Source organism: Ylistrum balloti, unplaced genomic scaffold, assembly GCF_031769215.1.
Source record: "Ylistrum balloti isolate Yb309-2 unplaced genomic scaffold, AGI_CSIRO_Ybal_v1 Utg369808, whole genome shotgun sequence".
In the NCBI taxonomy this organism is placed as follows: Eukaryota; Metazoa; Mollusca; class Bivalvia; order Pectinida; family Pectinidae; genus Ylistrum; species Ylistrum balloti.
In genome coordinates, this window is record NW_026781982.1 from 1551541 (window position 1) to 1573040 (window position 21500).

Here is a 21500-nt window from a genome sequence, read left to right on the forward strand (position 1 = left end):
TAGATTGGGTATTGATGACAAAGATTGTGAATGAGGGCTACAGTTGTTTTGCTCACTCTTTTAATGTCACAGACTTTGGATGTCGAGAAGCTATATTGGTCTATTAATTTCACATACTGACGAATTGTTTCCGCTCATTTACTTTTACTGATAGAAATATGGATTTGTAAAGTTGGCGTGTATTTTTTTTAAGTAATAATGAGCACGTCAAGCTCTGATTTGGACGTGTTCAATTATTTTTTCTAGATTTTTGACCATCTAACTTGTCTAACTCCAGTGGTAATTAAAAAAAAGAAAAAGACGCTTATGATTCTGAAGACAGGACTTCAATTAACAATGACTAGCCTACATTATTTACATTTCAATCATTCTGCTGATAGACAAAGAAAGATGTTTCGTTTTAACTTGATCGTACAGGTAAATATTTCCACTGCTTATGGACATACAATGTTTGACTTCGGTGATAAAGTGTAACCGCGAAATCAATAAATATAAATCTCACACGAAAATTTATGACTTTATATCATTGTGTTTAAAGTTTAATCCACGATTTTTCTCCTTAAGATAATATTTTGGAATTTTACCATTCTTTTAAAGTAACAGCAGCAAAGGAAATACCGACGTTGTAGTGGAATCATACTTCAAACACAAATTCGATCAAAATATGGTAAAGTATAAACAGACGAAAACACGGAGACGCTTGAAAATGTATTAGGAGAATTAAACCAGTAATTCCAGAAGCGTAAGAATCTCCTGCGTCATCGGCGAGACACTGTTCTACTTTATATCACTTATCTGCCATAAGGATTCATTCTGATTAACTCTAACAGTTCGACAATAAAACTAATTCATTGTGGCTTTAATAATTGCACAGCTATTATACAAATGTAATTGAAATAGCAAACAATAATGAATATTATTAATATGAAAAATTGTGTTGGAATTATTTGTGGGTTGTTATTTTATGTACAGTAATTGTAATATGAAAGTGTATCCAGTTGATATAATTTCATGTATTGTGATGTTGTATAAATGTATAATCATATTTGTTGGAAGAATAGACAGCCAATGAGCTTGTGTTCTTATGTTACATTTATCAGATGTTAAAATATCTTGACTCTTGACCTTATAAGGAATACCTGTGAACATTTTATACCATTCGATAGATGATGCCTCGTCAAGAAGAAGGCAGTTGTCTGCTCCACGATCACACAATGTTCACAGAAATATTCCCTCATAGCAAACACAGGTGACATTTCTACTCCCACCCAGAGAACACTTAGCTACTACAGGGGACTGTGACATGTCTACTCCCAACCAGAGAACACTTAGCTACTACAGGGGACTGTGACTTGTCTACTACAACCCAGAGAACACTTAGCTACTACAGGGGACTGTGACATGTCTACTACCACCCAGAGAACACTTAGCTACTACAGGGGACTGTGACTTGTCTACTACAACCCAGAGAACACTTAGCTACTACAGGGGACTGTGACATGTCTACTACAACCCAGAGAACACTTAGCTACTACAGGGGACTGCGATATGTCAATTACCACCCAGAGAACACTTAGCTACTACAGGGGACTGTGACATGTCTACTCCCACCCAGAGAACACTTAGCTACTACAGGGGACCGTGACTTGTCTACTACAACCCAGAGAACACTTAGCTACTACAGGGGACTGTGACATATCTACTACCACCCAGAGAACACTTAGCTACTACAGGGGACTGTGACCTGTCTACTACAACCCAGAGAACACTTAGCTACTACAGGGGACTGTGACATATCTACTACAACCCAGAGAACACTTAGCTACTACAGGGGACTGTGACATGTCTACTCCCACCCAGAGAACACTTAGCTACTACAGGGGACCGTGACTTGTCTACTACAACCCAGAGAACACTTAGCTACTACAGGGGACTGTGACATGTCTACTCCCACCCAGAGAACACTTAGCTACTACAGGGGACTGTGAGATGTCTACTCCCACCCAGAGAACACTTAGCTACTACAGGGGACTTTGACATGTCTACTACCACCCAGAGAACACTTAGCTACTACAGGGGACTTTGACATGTCTACTACCACCCAGAGAACACTTAGCTACTACAGGGGACTGTGACATGTCTACTCCCACCCAGAGAACACTTAGCTACTACAGGGGACTTTGACATGTCTACTACCACCCAGAGAACACTTAGCTACTACAAGGGACTGTGACTTGTCTACTACAACCCAGAGAACACTTAGCTACTACAGGGGACTGTGACATGTCTACTCCCACCCAGAGAACACTTAGCTACTACAGGGGACTGTGATATGTCTACTCCCACCCAGAGAACACTTAGCTACTACAGGGGACTTTGACATGTCTACTACCACCCAGAGAACACTTAGCTACTACAAGGGACTGTGACTTGTCTACTACAACCCAGAGAACACTTAGCTACTACAGGGGACTGTGATATGTCTACTACCACCCAGAGAACACTTAGCTACTACAGGGGACTGTGACTTGTCTACTACAACCCAGAGAACACTACTACTGGGGACCGTGACTTCCCCTCCTGTAGAAGACATACAAAATGAGTTTACCCCGGTGAATCTTATATCTTTTGTATGATATAAAGCTTCTTCAGTAGAAGACACAAAACGATTTTACCCCTGTGGACTCTGACATCCCCTGTATTATACGTATGTAACGGGATTGGTTTTCACGTCTGGTTTTGATTTTGAATTTGTTTACATCTGTACCTCTCGTTGTTAAACCGTGATCTCGCAATATTCGGATAGCAATTACGCAAATTTTAGTTACGGGTTATAATATACCGCCTGTTCTGTCTCACTTGTGACAGACAGCACTTCGCACGTTTCCTTCGAGTGTGAAACGGAAGGAAGTAGTATTTCATGTCAGGTGCATTCGATTCAGACTTCCCGTTTGTTGTTGCCGATGCTGTGGGTATCTGCATAGAGATATAATCCTAGATGCCGCGCGACGGCGCCTGTGACGATTCTAGCGGTCCGCCATCTTGGGAAGGTATTGTACAAGCTGTCATAAACAGAAGTTTCACTGTTACTATTGTTGTACAAATTGATGTTCTACAGAATGTGTGCCTTATCCGATTTACCTTTGTATGATAGGGCCTATTCATTTTTACTTGTAAACATAAATATCATTCGAAGTAGTAGATGTCACTGTAACAGGCCGTGTTCCAAGTAATGATGAAAGGGTTTTTGAAGTACTATAATTAGGTATTTGAGCAGTTATACTAAGAGATAGTCATTCGCCTGATGTAAGGAGTAGTTTTTTTATTTTTTATTTTGCTGTAACATGCTGTTGTGCAATGACATGTGTGCTAAGTAGTGTGATTGATTACAGTTACCTTTTGTGTTTGACAGTAGTTTCATTTTGGTCACAAAATAAGCAACTTGTACAATACATAGTGATCTTGGGCTTATTAGTGATGAATACAAAACATGTAGACAGAAGACATGATTTGTTGACTGATTTATGGTACGAGGGCTGCATATGTAGAGAGTGCATACTCATATTTGACTGATGCAATATGGGACTTCAGATAAAGTAGTTTGCACTTCAAGCAAGGTCACACTGTACTTGTTTTCATTATTGTTATGAATGATGTGATTGTTGCTGCATCGATTTTTTTCAAACAGTTGTTGGATTATGGGTTTACCTTCTCTACACATGTATGTGAATGTTCAATGTGAAGGCAAACAACATACTGCACTTCATTTGAATCGCCTGTAAGCGAGATCCGATTGTATATTGCCTTACATTGTTTTGCTGTGTGAGATTCTATTATCTATGTTATTCACTCTACAAATTAAGTGCGTTAATCTCTATATAGCCCTTTTCATTGCCACAAGTTATTTATCATTATTTAAAAAAAGGATGAATTTGAATAAAATGCTATTTATTATTTCTTATTTGTTCTATTTTATTGGGTTTTTTCTTCTTCTTTTTTTTTGGGGGGGGGATGGGTTATTATATGTCACTTTATTGTTAAACTTATCCTATGCAAAATAAATGAGGAGTATATATTTTTTCAATAATTTTTACATTTTAAATATTTCCGCCATTTTTTCTTTAATTTTGATTCCCGATTACTCCACTTTGAGATGACTACAGCGTAGAACGTTTTCTCAGCTTTAAAATGAAGTATTATTTGTGTTGATACGTGGGCTAGTGACCGAGCTACACTTTTTAGTGGAATTTCTGGCATGAGGTCCACTGTGTAGCTATGGTTTGGCGCTAGCGGCAATACCTTCCCAAGATGGCGGCGCTGCAGATATGTTGCGTCAACAGTCGCGGATAGGCCGTGCAGCATCTTGGTTAGATATCTATGGGTATCTGTTCTAATATTGTTTCTCGTCGCTGCCATTTCTTGTCACTGTTAACAAATATACGTTAACTGTTTATATGTCATCATTTCACTGAGCCAATAGTTCAACAACTCAATTCGAACCTGGGTCGGTCCGGTAACACCGGACGGTACTGAACTACAAGGAGCGGGTGCACACATATGTACGCCCCTCCCGTTACACATATATCTGACAGACACTGTAATATATCTTTTACCCCCAACCCTCTTCCCTTAGTTGTCACCAAAGACTATGCCATCCATCGCTTTGGATGTCTTATAACAGGTCCTTTATAATAAGGGTCTATCGCTTGTGGTATGACATCACAGGGAACCGTTAATATTTTGTTAATCCTATCGCTACAGTAGGAACTGTAACATGACAATCGTTAGAGCTATACGCTGGGATTGATTCATTGACCGATAGTGACTATGTAACAGATTAGAGGTGTAGACTACAATACCCTGTGACAGATTGAGGGGCTGATGTTCTCTAAAACTAATGTGAATATCGTCAGTGTTTGTGGTGTTTGAGAAATATTTTACCTGCACTGTGTAAGGTCTTTAAGGGAGTAGTAGCGGTACACACTGAGGGGTCATGCTTTATAAATACATTTAATATATCAAAATATCTACTTTCGTTTTATTGTAGTGAAGTTGTCTTGTGTAATGAAGCACGATCCCGCAGCGTTGGTATGTAGCCACCAGAACATTGTACACACTCTTACGTAATTCACCCAATACACGTTTAGATCAGTGAGTCAAACAGTTTTATACCTTGTCTATATCATACCCGTGTTAAATCTTTTATATACGCTTTTGTTTACCCAATGCCCACTTACAAGCAATTAAGTAAGGTAACAAAAGGCGCAACAGCGACGCACATCCTATCCAATAATCATATTTCTATTGGCCAATGAACAATTTCGTTACGTCACCGACATTTTTAACAACCTTTCCGACATTGGTAAGGCTGTACACTTTATGTAAGACGTTTGATTTCTGTGTATTCGGATTATCTCACTAGGAATAACAACGATCATGTAAATACGAAGTAAGAAAAACGGTACGTTGTATCATTTTATTGTCAGTCCTCGATGTGTAGCGTTTTTATGTACTTAATGTATGGGAGTGACAATAGTCAACACATGTACTACTAAATTGGTTCTATTGATTTGGATTAAAGTTTCTGCTTTGTCAATGTTAACAAGATATTCAGATGAGACTGTGTCTTAGTCGTAACCATGTAAGGTATGTGAGAAATGTACTTGTATTTTCCAGGTGAAGTCTTGCTTAAAGGAAGGTATTCGCTGTGATACTAAATGCAACCGACATGAATGAAGTCGAAAGGAACGTTTTGCTGAAGCGACACCGTGACCTAGTGGATACAATCGACCCTTATGAACTGAGGCCGTTTCTGTACTCTAAAGGAGTTCTCCCTGGCCCAACATACCTCGACGACATCCCAATAAGAACTAAAAGAGCGGAGATCTTTTTGGGGTACATTGTGGATACCTGCTCATTCTCGTTGTTTCTAGAGGCTTTATCTGAGGACGATGCGTTCGATTTTCTTGCTGTAAAACTTCGGGAAGACTTGGAAAATATCACACGGCAGAATGATCATGAGAGCCAGAATGTCTACCATGAGTTAAAGGAAGATTTGAATTCTACAAAACGTGGAATGGTAGTCTCGTTCCGACATAAGCTCAAAAGGTATTCGATGAGTGGAGCTACAGAAGAATTCTTTCAAGAATGTCAGAAAATCACAGACAGATGGAAAGCCATACCAAAACCGGCGAAATTTCTCTCTAACAATAAAGACCTTGCAGACATGTACGCCATGGTACTGGATGCAAAAATGGAGAGAAGACGAATTTTGTACGACAAGACACTTCATACAGATGAGGAATTGTTCGACGCGATGCTAGGTATGTCCGCTTATACCTCCTCAGCAAATCTGCCAGTAGCTATGTATCTAGTGCGTTACGGTTCGGCCCTTCTAATGGCAGGGAAGCCAGTAGAAGAAGCACTCAGCCATGTAGAACAAGCCAAACAGCGTCTCCAGACACTTCCAGCTTGTCTTGAATCTGGTGTTGTTCTTTATATTGAATACAACATGTTAATTTCTAAAAAGTACGAAAATATGCCTACAGATAAAATGAAAAATCGACTGTTAAAAATAGGCGCACAGGCAATTGATCATTTCGGTCATGAACAGGAAACGGTTGGAAAGGACTTTCGAAGAATTTTGTTGATAAAACAAGCTCTTTTACTACTGGGAATAGGACTTTTCCTTAACAATTTGGACAGTGTTATTGTCTCAAAAGAAGACAGGGAACGCGCCGAAAAGCTTCTGCAAGAAATTCCAACACCGAACTATTGGGAAAGGATGGAACCCCGCTGGAAAGTTCGTTACCATGCAGCAAAAAGCAAACTATTTCTTCTTAAAGACCAAATGCCAGAATCTCTGAGTGAGATTAATATAGCCTCGGAATATGCAACTGCTGCGGATTCCGAAAAAGAAGTTGACAATATCAAAGAAACAGTTGCCTTTCTGAGTGAAAGGCAAAAACTGAGCTTCGAGTAACTCATCTTTAGAAAACTTATTCATTGTTTAGAACTGTAACTTAGTATTGTAACTCTCGTGGAATTTTGTCTGAATTGTTTTGTATACTAACAAAAACAGCGTCCTGCTTTCAAATGTTAGTAAATTCGTTAATGTCAAACAACACAACAAGTACACATATAACATCATACATGTATCCGGACCAACAAAAACAGCGTCCTGCATTCAAATGTTAGTAAATTCGTTACTGTCAAACTACACAACAAATTAATGTGTTGTTGAAACGTGATATATATAGCATCACGTAACAGAGTATTGTAGGAACAAGTGTATGTGTGTGGTTCTTCATGTATATCCGTGTGTACGTCTCTGTGTAAATACTTCATTCTATATTTATCGCATTGGTGACATATCTTCCCCTCCATCTCTGTAACTCTTCATCTATGGAGGAAGTAGAGAAAATATCAATAATAATAATAATATCTTGGTTAAAAAAAATTATGATAATATGCTTATCGGACGCTTAGTGTGTTTATGGGTTGTCCCCCCCCCCTCAACAACCCCCACCCCCACCCCTACCCCTCACCAACTTAAATTAAAAGTTGATCTCGTAGGTCCTCCCTTACTTACTTATACGATTTCACGTTATGTATGTTTGTTTATATCATGATCAGTTTCAGGTAAACATATAAGGGATGTAAATAATTACTTACTACTGAGATCTGATAATCAGACTAATATCGGCTATGTCTGATGTCGAGCCCTTTGTACAATTTTGCAATAAAATTTCTTGAAAGAAAAATGACTTTTGTGATTTACGATATTAAATAGCTACAAAATATAGCTTCTACGAATATATTGATCAATTTCATTGTAAACATTCTGGTAAATCCATATGTCCTTGTAGATTTTGTCATGTGTTAAAATCACATGAGAACAATAATGGCATATCGCCTGTACATCATATCAAAATATCAAAAAGACATCTATGTGTTTCCCGGACTTTTCCTTTGAGTATAATGTTCATATCAAAATTCAGGACCGTAGATTTTGATATTTAATTAATAAAAACAAAAACAAACAACCAAAAAATACGAATTCTATGACTGCAGCATTCAGGCTATAAATTAAAAGGCATATATCATATCCTAATTAGCATTGCCACATATCCCAGCTATTTTATAAATCAATAGATATTTAATTGATATATGTGTATACGTACACAAGATAATGGCTTCAATGTGACACTTTGAAATCAATAATCAAATCAATCAATAAATAACAAAAGGCCCATTGGACCTGTGAAATGGTTTTAGACTTGCTATTCACATCAGTAGGAGCCAATGTAAGCAATCGCAATCTGGCGCCTTAAGGTCTAGTCTCCTTTCAAAAAAAGTGGAAAATGCATAAAATTGGAAACTAATAAACAAAATACCAGTCTGACAATTATTTATTTATCTATCTATTTAACGTCCCCTGTTAAGGGAAATGTGGTTATTCGACCAAACCTGTTGTAAACTGTAACGTTGAAGGTGACTCCCATTGCCTAATAATAAACCTAACCTAACAGGAACAAGACATGTTCCGGTTAGGGACAGAGATGAGGAGGGAGGGGATACAACTTTTCGGAGATCTTCGCTTAAAGGGGCTATTTAGTCAAGTTTGCTTTAAGGGACTATTTAGTCAAGTTCGCTTAAAGGGGCTATTTAGTCAAGTTCGCTTAAAGGGGCTATTTAGTCAAGTTCGCTTAAAGGGCTATTTAGTCAAGTTCGCTTAAAGGGGCTATTTAGTCAAGTTCGCTTAAAGGGGCTATTTAGTCAAGTTCGCTTAATTTGTCAAGTTTACAAGCGCGTGTTTTGCATCGGTTTTTTTTAAGGGGCTATTTGTACAGTCAAGTTGCACACCTGTGAGCTTAAAGGGGCTATTTAGTCAAGTTCGCTTAAAGGGCTATTTAGTCAAGTTCGCTTAAAGGGGCTATTTAGTCAAGTTCGCTTAAAGGGGCTATTTGGTCAAGTTCGGTTAAAGGGGCTATTTAGTCAAGTTTGCCTGGGCTTACACATTTCTGCTGGGCTAGCTACGCCCCTGTTCTAAGATAGATATAAGCGCACCGGACGAGGTGACGAAGCTGTGTGCACCAATTAATGAGATAACCAAGAGTTACACACACACAAAACCAGATGCTGTAGGAGTTTGATGTCAAGTTAAAATATTTTGTTTTCTAATATTTGTTACGTGTGATTTATGTCATAATGCAGATCTTCACCTAATATGGAAATAAGTGTACCTGACGAGGTCACAAAACTGTAAAACATACACGAAATCATGTTTGGACATACGTGGTTGTGGGTGTTCCCAGCAAAAGGCCCTGCTGGTAAGATTACATTACCCTATGTTAAGGGTATGGTGTCCCTGCCTGGAGGCGTATAAGTCAGTCAATGATGTGTTGTACAAAATATCTATGTGGTTGTGCAAGTATTGTGTTACGTTGAGATAAGAAGAGGAACCCTACCGTTTCCTTTACAGCGTCCTAGGTATGAGCCCGAGTCTACAATCTGTCACCTTTACCCGCGTAATGTTGTGTTTGTATATGAGGTGGAGTTTAAGTTTAAGTGAACGTTCCACTCGGAACCCCCGGGGGAAACAACTGTCTTCGCTGTGTGTGTTAACTATTTCCACAATGTATATAAACAAACGTGCTCTTATGATTAAAATTATAATTTTTTCAACGAGATATTTGTTATAAGCGTTTCAAACTGTTAATGTTTATTAAATTCATTTTAATTGTTGATGACCTTTCAGTATGATTTCATTTCCACATGAACACTTAAAAAGATATTTAGTCGGTCAAAATTATTTTTAAACCATTCAACGAGTTGACTGTTCTCATCGCGTGTTGCGGTAAGTGTATTGTGGGTAATGATATTCCAGCCACACTTCCGTCTGAAGTTGATTTGGAATTATCACACACCATATCGTAAAGCGCTCGCTATCAATCACAATGATAGGGTTACTATTGGTGCTGATTTTTATTATGAATAAGTCGGGTTATGTAATATCGGTGACTTCAGTAAGAATTTGTTTTATGATAAATTCATCCAAATATATATATATATTTATACTGATAATTACAACGTATAACAGATGTCTCAGCATTGTATACAACTTTATCCGCTTTGTTCTACCAAAACAGGTCACCATTGCTTAAAAACTGAAGATTCTAAAACATTTTATAATTTGCTAAACAGAACGAAAACTCTCAATAGCAATGTGAAAAGAAAATGGTAGTGGAACATTGTGATTTTAATAATGAAAACTGGTTAAACATATAAGCACCGTTGTTGTAAATCCGACTAAAACTACATTGTATTTCAGCATATATTTTTTTAATTGACTACAAACTCATTTCTTTTTAAAGCAAAAATGATGGTAAGTCCTCTCTGCAATCTCTGTAACTCTGAAAGGGAAACTTTTGTAAATGTACGTTGACAATATTTTTTATAATTTTTTATAGCCTAGATCAAAGCCAAAAACTTCATTCATACATTTTTCATCAAATGATTTAATCATTTGTGTAAGTTGTGTATAAACACTGTTTTATATGTATAATAACCTGATTGACAACATTGTCTGCCGAAAGACCGTAATATCGGACATTAAACCTGTTAAACAAGTGAATAAACAAAGCTGTCAGCTTCACATATGTATAGGAATGTTAATTTTTTAATAACGAAAGAGCACAATTGACATTAATAGATCTAATGAAATAAAAGATCATACCTATTTCTTCACTTATTTGTGTTTATCATTTCCAGAAACTTCCATCTATTGACTCATTTATATATTAATATCGCACGTGATAATTATGCAACTCTGTTTGTAAACAGAATTTACGACCCGTAAATCCGGATGTATCGTCGTGAATAACCTCACATATACATATGTGGTAGTGACGTAACCACGCGAATCGATATAACTGGTATCCGAATTTACTACATCACTTTGCGACACACTTAGACTATGTCATGTAAAAATAATTATCGTCACCAACATATTCCGTCCTTACAATGAATTGTAAATTCTGTTTTAAAGTGAAAAGACATGGATTAAAGTGTATGTGTTGGTGGATAGCAGACGGTTTCCAAGTATGACGCATTTAACAAGATTGTTATATTTGGTATATATGCATTGCACATGCACCGAATCTGATACGCCATCTAAACCTGTATTGTTTACGAGGAATTCCGAGAATCGGATCTCTTACGAGAATTAGAATTTCCAGCTGAAGTTGGGATTGCCCAATATTTCTTTGTCATGTCGTTCTACAGGATTCCAGAGTACGGTAAACGGACGGTCCCCTAGGGATGTTACTGATGTTCAATGTATATGTGTAAGTAACTCGTGTCATATGTATGAAATATGTTATTGTAAACACAGCAGTAAGGTAGGTTGTGATACATCCCAGTGGAACAGGACTTTTAGATATCTGCATTTTTTTTCAAAAGGATATATTATTTTAAAAAGTATTTTTCCATAGTTTTAAAATTCCATTTTATTTGTTACATAAAGGTATAAATACGCTTGTACGTGCATTACAGACTCGATCACATCGACACACTACCCAACTTGTAGTTGTGACAATTGCTTTAATCTCATTAACGATCAAGAATATTTTTTATTTTTTTCATAAACACATCAACATGACCATCCGGATGTAAAAGTATGAAACAGTGCATGTAATATGCATATTGTTTGTACCTTCTTTTAATTACCTGTTGTAGGAAAAATACTTAACTGCAAATTAAATAATGATGGTACAGTACAGAATACACAACATCTAAAACAGTGATGGTACAGTACAGAATACACAATATCTAAAACAGTGATGGTACAGTAAAGAATATATAATATCTAAAACAGTGATGGTACAGTACAGAATACACAACATCTAAAACAGTGATGGTACAGAATACACAATATCTAAAACAGTGATGGTACAGTACAGAATACACAATATCTAAAACAGTGATGGTACAGAATACACAATATCTAAAACAGTGATGGTACAGTACAGAATACACAACATCTAAAACAGTGATGGTACAGTACAGAATACACAATATCTAAAACAGTGATGGTACAGTACAGAATACACAATATCTAAAAAGTGATGAATACACAATATCTAAAACATACAGAATACACAATATCTAAAACAGTGATGGTAGTACAGAATACACAATATCTAAAACAGTGATGGTACAGTACAGAATACACAATATCTAAAACAGTGATGTACAGTACAGAATACACAAATAAAACACAACAATATCTAAAACAGTGATGGTACAGTACAGAATACACAATATCTAAAACAGTGATGGTACAGAATACACAATATCTAAAACAGTGATGGTAAAACAGTGAGTACAGAATACACAATATCTAAAACAGTGATGGTACAGAATACACAATATCTAAAACAGTGATGTACAGTACAGAATACACAATATCTAAAACAGTACACAGAATACACAATATCTAAAACAGTGATGGTACAGTACAGAATACACAATATCTAAAACAGTGATGGTACACAATACACAATATCTAAAACAGTGATGGTACAGAATACACAATATCTAAAACAGACATACACAATATCTAAAACAGTGATGGTACAGTACAACACAATATCTAAAACAGTGATGTACAGAATACACAATATCTAAAACAGTGAGTACAGAATACACAATATCTAAAACAGTGATGGTACAGTACAGAATACACAATATCTAAACAGTGATGGTACAGTACAGAATACACATTATCTAAAACAGTGATGGTACAGAATACACAACATCTAAAACAGTGATGGTACAGAATACACAATATCTAAAACAGTGATGGTACAGAATACGCAACTTCTAAAATAGTGATGGTACAGAATACACAATATCTAAAACAGTGATGGTACAGAATACACAATATCTAAAACAGTGATGATACAGAATACACAATATCTAAAACAGTGATGGTACAGAATACACAATATCTAAAACAGTGATGGTACAGAATACACAACATCTAAAACAGTGATGGTACAGAATACACAATATCTAAAACAGTGATGGTACAGAATACACAATATCTAAAACAGTGATGGTACAGAATACACAATATCTAAAACAGTGATGGTACAGTACAGAATACACAATATCTAAACAGTGATGGTACAGAATACACAATATCTAAAACAGTGATGGTACAGTACAGAATACACAATATCTAAAACAGTGATGGTACAGAATACACAATATCTAAAACAGTGATGGTACAGAATACACAATATCTAAAACAGTGATGGTACAGTACAGAATACACAATATCTAAAACAGTGATGGTACAGTATAGAATACACAATATCTAAAACAGTGATGGTACAGAATACACAATATCTAAAACAGTGATGGTACAGTACAGAATACACAATATCTAAAACAGTGATGGTACAGAATACACAATATCTAAAACAGTGATGGTACAGAATACACAATATCTAAAACAGTGATGGTACAGTACAGAATACACAATATCTAAAACAGTGATGTTACAGTACAGAATACACAACATCTAAAACAGTGATGGTACAGAATACACAATATCTAAAACAGTGATGGTACAGTACAGAATACACAATATCTAAAACAGTGATGATACAGAATACACAATATCTAAAAGAGTGATGGTACAGAATACACAATATCTAAAACAGTGATGGTACAGTACAGAATACATAATATCTAAAACAGTGATGGTACAGTACAGAATACACAATATCTAAAACAGTGATGATACAGAATACACAATATCTAAAACAGTGATGGTACAGAATACACAATATCTAAAACAGTGATGGTACAGTACAGAATACACAATATCTAAAACAGTGATGGTACAGAATACACAATATCTAAAACAGTGATGGTAAAACAGTGATGGTACAGAATACACAATATCTAAAACAGTGATGTACAGAATACACAACATCTAAAACAGTGATGTAACAGTACAGAATACACAATATCTAAAACAGTGATGGTACAGAATACACAATATCTAAAACAGTGATGGTACAGTACAGAATACACAATATCTAAAACAGTGATGGTACAGAATACACAATATCTAAAACAGTGATGGTACAGAATACACAATATCTAAAACAGTGATGGTACAGAATACACAATATCTAAAACAGTGATGGTACAGTACAGAATACACAATATCTAAAACAGTGATGGTACAGAATACACAATATCTAAAACAGTGATGGTACAGAATACACAATATCTAAAACAGTGATGGTACAGAATACACAATATCTAAAACAGTGATGGTACAGAATACACAATATCTAAAACAGTGATGGTACAGTACAGAATACACAACATCTAAAACAGTGATGGTACAGAATACACAACATCTAAAACAGTGATGGTACAGTACAGAATACACAATATCTAAAACAGTGATGGTACAGAATACACAATATCTAAAACAGTGATGGTACAGAATACACAATATCTAAAACAGTGATGGTACAGTACAGAATACACAATATCTAAACAGTGATGGTACAGTACAGGATACACAACATCTAAAACAGTGATGGTACAGAATACACAATATCTAAACAGTGATGGTACAGAATACACAATATCTAAACAGTGGATGGTCAGAATACACAATAACTAAAACAGTGATGGTACAGAATACACAATATCTAAAACAGTGATGGTACAGAATACACAATATCTAAAACAGTGATGTACAGAATACACAATACAGTACAGAATACAATATCTAAAACAGTGATGGTACAGTTCAGAATACACAATATCTAAAACAGTGATGGTACAGTACAGAATACACAATATCTAAAACAGTGATGGTACAGTATAGAATACACAATATCTAAAACATTGATGGTACAGAATACGCAACTTCTAAAATAGTGATGGTACAGAATACACAATATCTAAAACAGTGATGGTACAGTACAGAATACACAATATCTAAAACAGTGATGATACAGAATACACAATATCGAAAACAGTGATGGTACAGTAAAGAATATATAATATCTAAAACAGTGATGGTACAGTACAGAATACACAACATCTAAAACAGTGATGGTACAGAATACACAATATCTAAACAGTGATGGTACATGGTACAGTACAGAATACACAATATCTAAAACAGTGATGGTACAGAATACACAATATCTAAAACAGTAATGGTACAGTACAGAATACACAATATCTAAACAGTGATTGTACAGTACAGAATACACAATATCTAAAACAGTGATGGTACAGTTCAGAATACACAATATCTAAAACAGTGATGGTACAGTACAGAATACACAATATCTAAAACAGTGATGTTACAGAATACACAACATCTAAAACAGTGATGGTACAGAATAGACAATATCTAAAACAGTGATGGTACAGTACAGAATACACAATATCTAAAACAGTGATGGTACAGAATACACAACATCTAAAACAGAGAATACACAATATCTAAAACAGTGATGGTACAGTACAGAATACACAATATCTAAAACAGTGAAACAGTAAAACATGATGGTACAGTACAGAATACACAATATCTAAAACAGTGATACAGAATACACAATATCTAAAACAGTGATGGTACAGAATACACAATATCTAAAACAGTGATGTACAGAATACACAATATCTAAAACAGTACACAACATCTAAAACGGTGATGGTACAGAATACACAATATCTAAAACAGTGATGGTACAGAATACACAACATCTAAAACAGTGATGGTACAGAATACACAATATCTAAAACAGTGATGGTACAGAATACACAATATCTAAAACAGTAATGGTACAGTACAGAATACACAATATCTAAAACAGTGATGGTACAGAATACACAATATCTAAAACAGTGATGGTACAGTACAGAATACACAATATCTAAACAGTGTTGGTACAGTACAGGATACACAACAATATCTAAAACAGTGATGGTACAGAATACACAATATCTAAACAGTGATGGTACAGTACAGAATACACAATATCTAAAACAGTGATGGTACAGTACAGAATACATAATATCTAAAACAGTGATGGTACAGAATACACAATATCTAAAACAGTGATGTTACAGAATACACAATATCTAAAACAGTGATGATACAGAATACACAATATCTAAAACAGTGATGGTACAGAATACACAATATCTAAAACAGTGATGTTACAGAATACACAACATCTAAAACAGTGATGGTACAGAATACACAATATCTAAAACAGTGATGGTACAGAATACACAATATCTAAAACAGTGATGGTACAGAATACACAATATCTAAAACAGTGATGGTACAGTACAGAATACACAATATCTAAAACAGTGATGGTACAGTACAGAATACACAATATCTAAAACAGTGATGGTACAGTACAGAATACACAACATCTAAAACAGTGATGGTACAGAATACACAATATCTAAACAGTGATGGTACAGAATACACAATATCTAAACAGTGATGGTACAGTACAGAATACACAATATCTAAAACAGTGATGGTACAGAATACACAATATCTAAAACAGTGATGGTACAGAATACACAATATCTAAAACAGTGATGGTACAGTACAGAATACACAATATCTAAAACAGTGATGGTACAGTACAGAATACACAATATCTAAAACAGTGATGGTACAGAATACACAATATCTAAAACAGTGATGGTACAGTTCAGAATACACAATATCTAAAACAGTGATGGTACAGTACAGAATACACAATATCTAAAACAGTGATGGTACAGTTCAGAATACACAATATCTAAAACAGTGATGGTACAGTACAGAATACACAATATCTAAAACAGTGATGATACAGAATACACAATATCTAAAACAGTGATGGTACAGAATACACAATATCTAAAACAGTGATGTTACAGTACAGAATACACAATATCTAAACAGTGATGATGCCGAATACACAATATCTAAAACAGTAATGGTACAGAATACATAATATCTAAAACAGTGATGGTACAGAATACACAATATCTAAAACATTGATGGTACTGAATACACAATATCTAAAACAGTGATGGTACAGAATACACAATATCTAAAACAGTGATGGTACAGTACAGAATACACAATATCTAAAACAGTGATGGTACAGAATACACAATATCTAAAACAGTGATGGTACAGTACAGAATACATAATATCTAAAACAGTGATGTGAATGATAAATGGCTTCCGGTCAAATTTTGTTATCTGTATTGTAATGGATCTATATTATTTCTTTAACAAGAAAGTAAAACCTTTCATGAGCGATGTTGGTACTGACTTTTTATGGGTCAAGCTAGTCTATATGCAATCGGTATGAAATTATTCAATACTGTGTTTGTTTATTATACATCCTTGTTTAAGTTAAAGAGTACAAGCAGTATATATATCAACAAAATCAAAATATACTAAAATAGAAATATGTGATTCTCATTTCCAGATCTACACCTTGTAGACATGTGGTAAGGTACATACTGGATATGAATGAATCAGAAAGGAAAGCCTTACAAACCTGTCATTGTGATCTAGTGGAGATCATTGAACCTCTGGAACTGAGATCGTTCTTGTATTCGAAAGGAGTTCTTCCCTGTCCTACCTTCCTGGGTCGTGATCCGGTTAGAACAAGAAGGACGGAGAAGTTTCTGGAATACATAGTTGATCATTGTTCATTTTCACTGTTTCTTGAAGCGTTGTTAATAGACAATGCATATGATTTTCTCGTAGAAAAATTACAGAGAGAGTTGGAAAATATCTCAAAGGATAAACTCAAAAGTGTTCAGTTTGAAATAAAAGAGGCATTATTCACACCAGAGCGTGCGAAAGCAATATTGTTCCGACATGAACTAAAAAGATATTCTCTGACCGGAAATTCAGAGGCATTCCTTCAGAGGAGTAAAGCAATAACCGACAGATGGAATGCCGTCCCGAAAACCGAAATATTTCTGGACAATCATCAAGAGCTCGCGGACATGTACTTCATGGTCCTGGACGCAACCATGGAAAGAAGACGAATCTTGTACGACAAGACCCTGTATAAAGATGATAAACTGTTTGATACAATGCAGAAGATGTCCCTGTACACCTCCTCTGCTACCCTGCCTGTAGCTATGTATCTGGCACGTTACGGTTCCGCCCTTCTAATGGCAGGGAGGCCGGTGGAGGAAGCACTGAGTTACGTGGAACAAGCAAAACAGCGACTGCAAACACTTCCTGCCTGTAGAGAGTCTGGCGTTGTTTTGTATATTGAATATAACATGTTAATTTCACAAAAATACGAGAAAGATCCAACACTGAAAATGAAAAAACGATTGTTAGAAATTGGTAAGGAGTCCATTGACCATTTTTGTCGAGAACAGGAAATGGTCGGAAAGGATTTCCGTAGAATGGTGTTGATTAAACAAGCACATTTACACCTGGGAATAGGACTTTTCTATAACAACTTGGACAGTGTTGATATCACAGCTGAGGACAAAAATCAAGCTGAAACCATTTTAAAGGAAATCAGAAAGGAGGAGAATATGCAAAGAATGGAAAATCGCTGGCACGTGGCATTTCATGTAGCCAATAGCAAACTACTGCATCTCGAAGGAAAACCCAATGAAGCATTGACCGAAATGCAAAACGCAGAGAAACATGCAAGGGAGGGAAAATTCAACAAAGAACTTAGCAATATAGAGGATTGCGTGACTTTCCTCAGTGGCAAACGGAAATGGAATGCCAAACATGTGATGCTCATTCTGGCTTTGGTCAGTCTACTACTTGCAGTGATGTTGCAGGTCAAGGTCATGTTTGATGAATCATGAAGGACGATCTGTTTTGTTCAATTAAAATAATTGAATGGGATTGTTGAAATAGAAAGAGCCATTTTCTCAATTCATTACTATGGACACGCTAGAGGTAAGAATGAATACAATGTTGTAGGAATCACGTGTGGGTGTGTTTTGTAGTTACCAACACGGATGTAATGCTTACTTGACCAATGATGTAGGAATCACGTGTGGGTGTTTTGTAGTTACCAACACGGATGTAATGCTTACTTGACCAGTGATGTAGGAATCACGTGTGGGTGTGTTTTGTAGTTACCAACACGGATGTAATGCTTACTTGACCAATGATGTAGGAATCACGTGTGGGTGTGTTTTGTAGTTACCAACACGGATGTAATGCTTACTTGACCAGTGATGTAGGAATCACGTGTGGGTGTGTTTTGTAGTTACCAACACGGATGTAATGCTTACTTGACCAATGATGTAGGAATCACGTGTGGGTGTGTTTTGTAGTTACCAACACTGATGTAATGCTTACTTGACCAATGATGTAGGAATCACGTGTGGGTGTGTTTTGTAGTTACCAACACGGATGTAATGCTTACTTGACCAGTGATGTAGGAATCACGTGTGGGTGTGTTTTGTAGTTACCAACACGGATGTAATGCTTACTTGACCAATGATGTAGGAATCACGTGTGGGTGTGTTTTGTAGTTACCAACACGGATGTAATGCTTACTTGACCAATGATGTAGGAATCACGTGTGGGTGTTTTGTAGTTACCAACACGGATGTAATGCTCACTTGACCAATGATGTAGGAATCACGTGTGGGTGTGTTTTGTAGTTACCAACACTGATGTAATGCTTACTTGACCAATGACTTATTTGCTACAGTCTATTTCACATCCTGTGTAGACCATTTCAGTTAACAAACTAGAGACTTGTAACTGATGTGAGTAAATCTGATAAATATGGTAGCTGATTTCAGCCATCTCTCTCTGTCACGCTAGCGAGGGCGACAACGCGACAATGCGACAAACAGATAAAAAAAAAGATAATGTCCCGTTAGTACACGTCGCCAGAACATTGACGTCCGTCTGTGAGAAAACTCCAAGAAATTGGAGGTCGAAAACCTGTAACCAACCAACCAACTAGTTAGCAGGTACTTTTGTCAGATGGTCGCGTTGGCGCGTGGAGTCTGTCGCGTTACTGACAAAGAGAAATGGCAAAAATCATCAACTCGTGCTAACTCACGTGCAATAACGAACTGATTGATATCAATTTATTTTTCAGAATGTTGTGGTGAGCAAGATGAAAGGAAGGAAAAAATGACAACATTGGGTTCAAACTTCCATGATTACTCTAGTGTCACAGGAGGCGTGGGCCATTGAGAACCGGGAAACAACGGGCATCTTAATGGGTAAATACAGAACAATGGCGTCATTATTTCATCGTCACCTCTCGTCACCTCTCGTCACATCTTGTCACCTCTCGTTACATCTCGTCACCTCCCGTCACATCTCGTCACCTCCCGTCACATCATGGCTGATTTCAATCAATCAGCGTCGGGGCACTTTAAAGTGGGACTAGCTAGGACCGATCATCGCCATATACGGATATCATTGTCACGTGACTTTTGAAACACTTCTTTTATGGAAAACCAAAACTTAGAAAAATCAGACAATCGTAGATTAGAAAAGATTGAAAATTAATTACTTGTTTTAGTAAATATATGTTTAATTTTGTTTTAATGGACACAGAATATTATCGTACATGTCGTAACTAAATGTATGTGTGGTATTTTATAATGTGTCTAGTGAGTAGTACTGAAGATACAAAAATGAGTAAAATGCTACTTTAACACTTCAGCTTTCCATCGGTCATTCTACCATAAAATGGTAATTTTATGTCAAAAGATTTCACATTAACCTTCCATTCAATGTTAAAAACTATTTTATATTGATATATAAAACGTTTAACTGTTGTATTTAATGACAACGAAATGAATGTGCTTTATTGATACATATATCTACATACATATCTTGTAATTGTTGATATTGATGTTTTGTAGTCTATTATTTATGATATCATGCTGTTTATATCTTGTTTACACTTTTGATACATAATGACAAACACTTCATCAATAAATACTGTTAAGTTTTACAATTACTTTTTTACTTTTTTCAATTCTTATCAAGCCTTTTACAATGACGGGTTGGTTTTAAACCTGTTACATATCCTGTACATACATCAATTCACGGTAAGTCAATCACCACTGAAACAGAGAGTAAACAGACCACTGTACAGGAGGTCTCCAGTAAACCGACCACTACCGAGACATGTTCTCACACTGTACAGGTCTCCAGTAAACCGACCACTACCGAGACATGTTCTCACACTGTACAGGAGATCTCCAGTAAACCGACCACTACCGAGACATGTTCTCACACTGTACAGGAGATCTCCAGTAAACCGACCACTACCGAGACATGTTCTGACACTGTACAGAAGATCTCCAGTAAACCGACCACTACCGAGACATGTTCTCACACTGTACAGGAGGTCTCCAGTAAACCGACCACTACCGAGACATGTTCTCACACTGTACAG

General features: G+C 36.2%; 2 protein-coding genes across 2 annotated transcripts; both read left to right on the forward strand.

Annotated features, from left to right (window-relative positions):
• Positions 1-2955: 2955 nt before the first annotated feature.
• On the forward strand, positions 2956-7736 carry LOC132544748 (uncharacterized). The gene is made up of 2 exons (XM_060208398.1): positions 2956-3050; positions 5677-7736. Exon 2 carries the CDS (start codon positions 5729-5731, stop codon positions 6980-6982), a length of 1254 nt encoding a protein of 417 aa, XP_060064381.1. The 5' UTR covers positions 2956-3050; positions 5677-5728; the 3' UTR covers positions 6983-7736.
• A 9865-nt stretch (positions 7737-17601) lies between these two features.
• On the forward strand, positions 17602-20418 carry LOC132544763 (uncharacterized). The gene is made up of 2 exons (XM_060208412.1): positions 17602-19018; positions 20184-20418. The coding sequence occupies exon 1, from the start codon at positions 17602-17604 to the stop codon at positions 18922-18924; it is 1323 nt and encodes a 440-aa protein (XP_060064395.1). The 3' UTR covers positions 18925-19018; positions 20184-20418.
• Positions 20419-21500: the final 1082 nt, after the last annotated feature.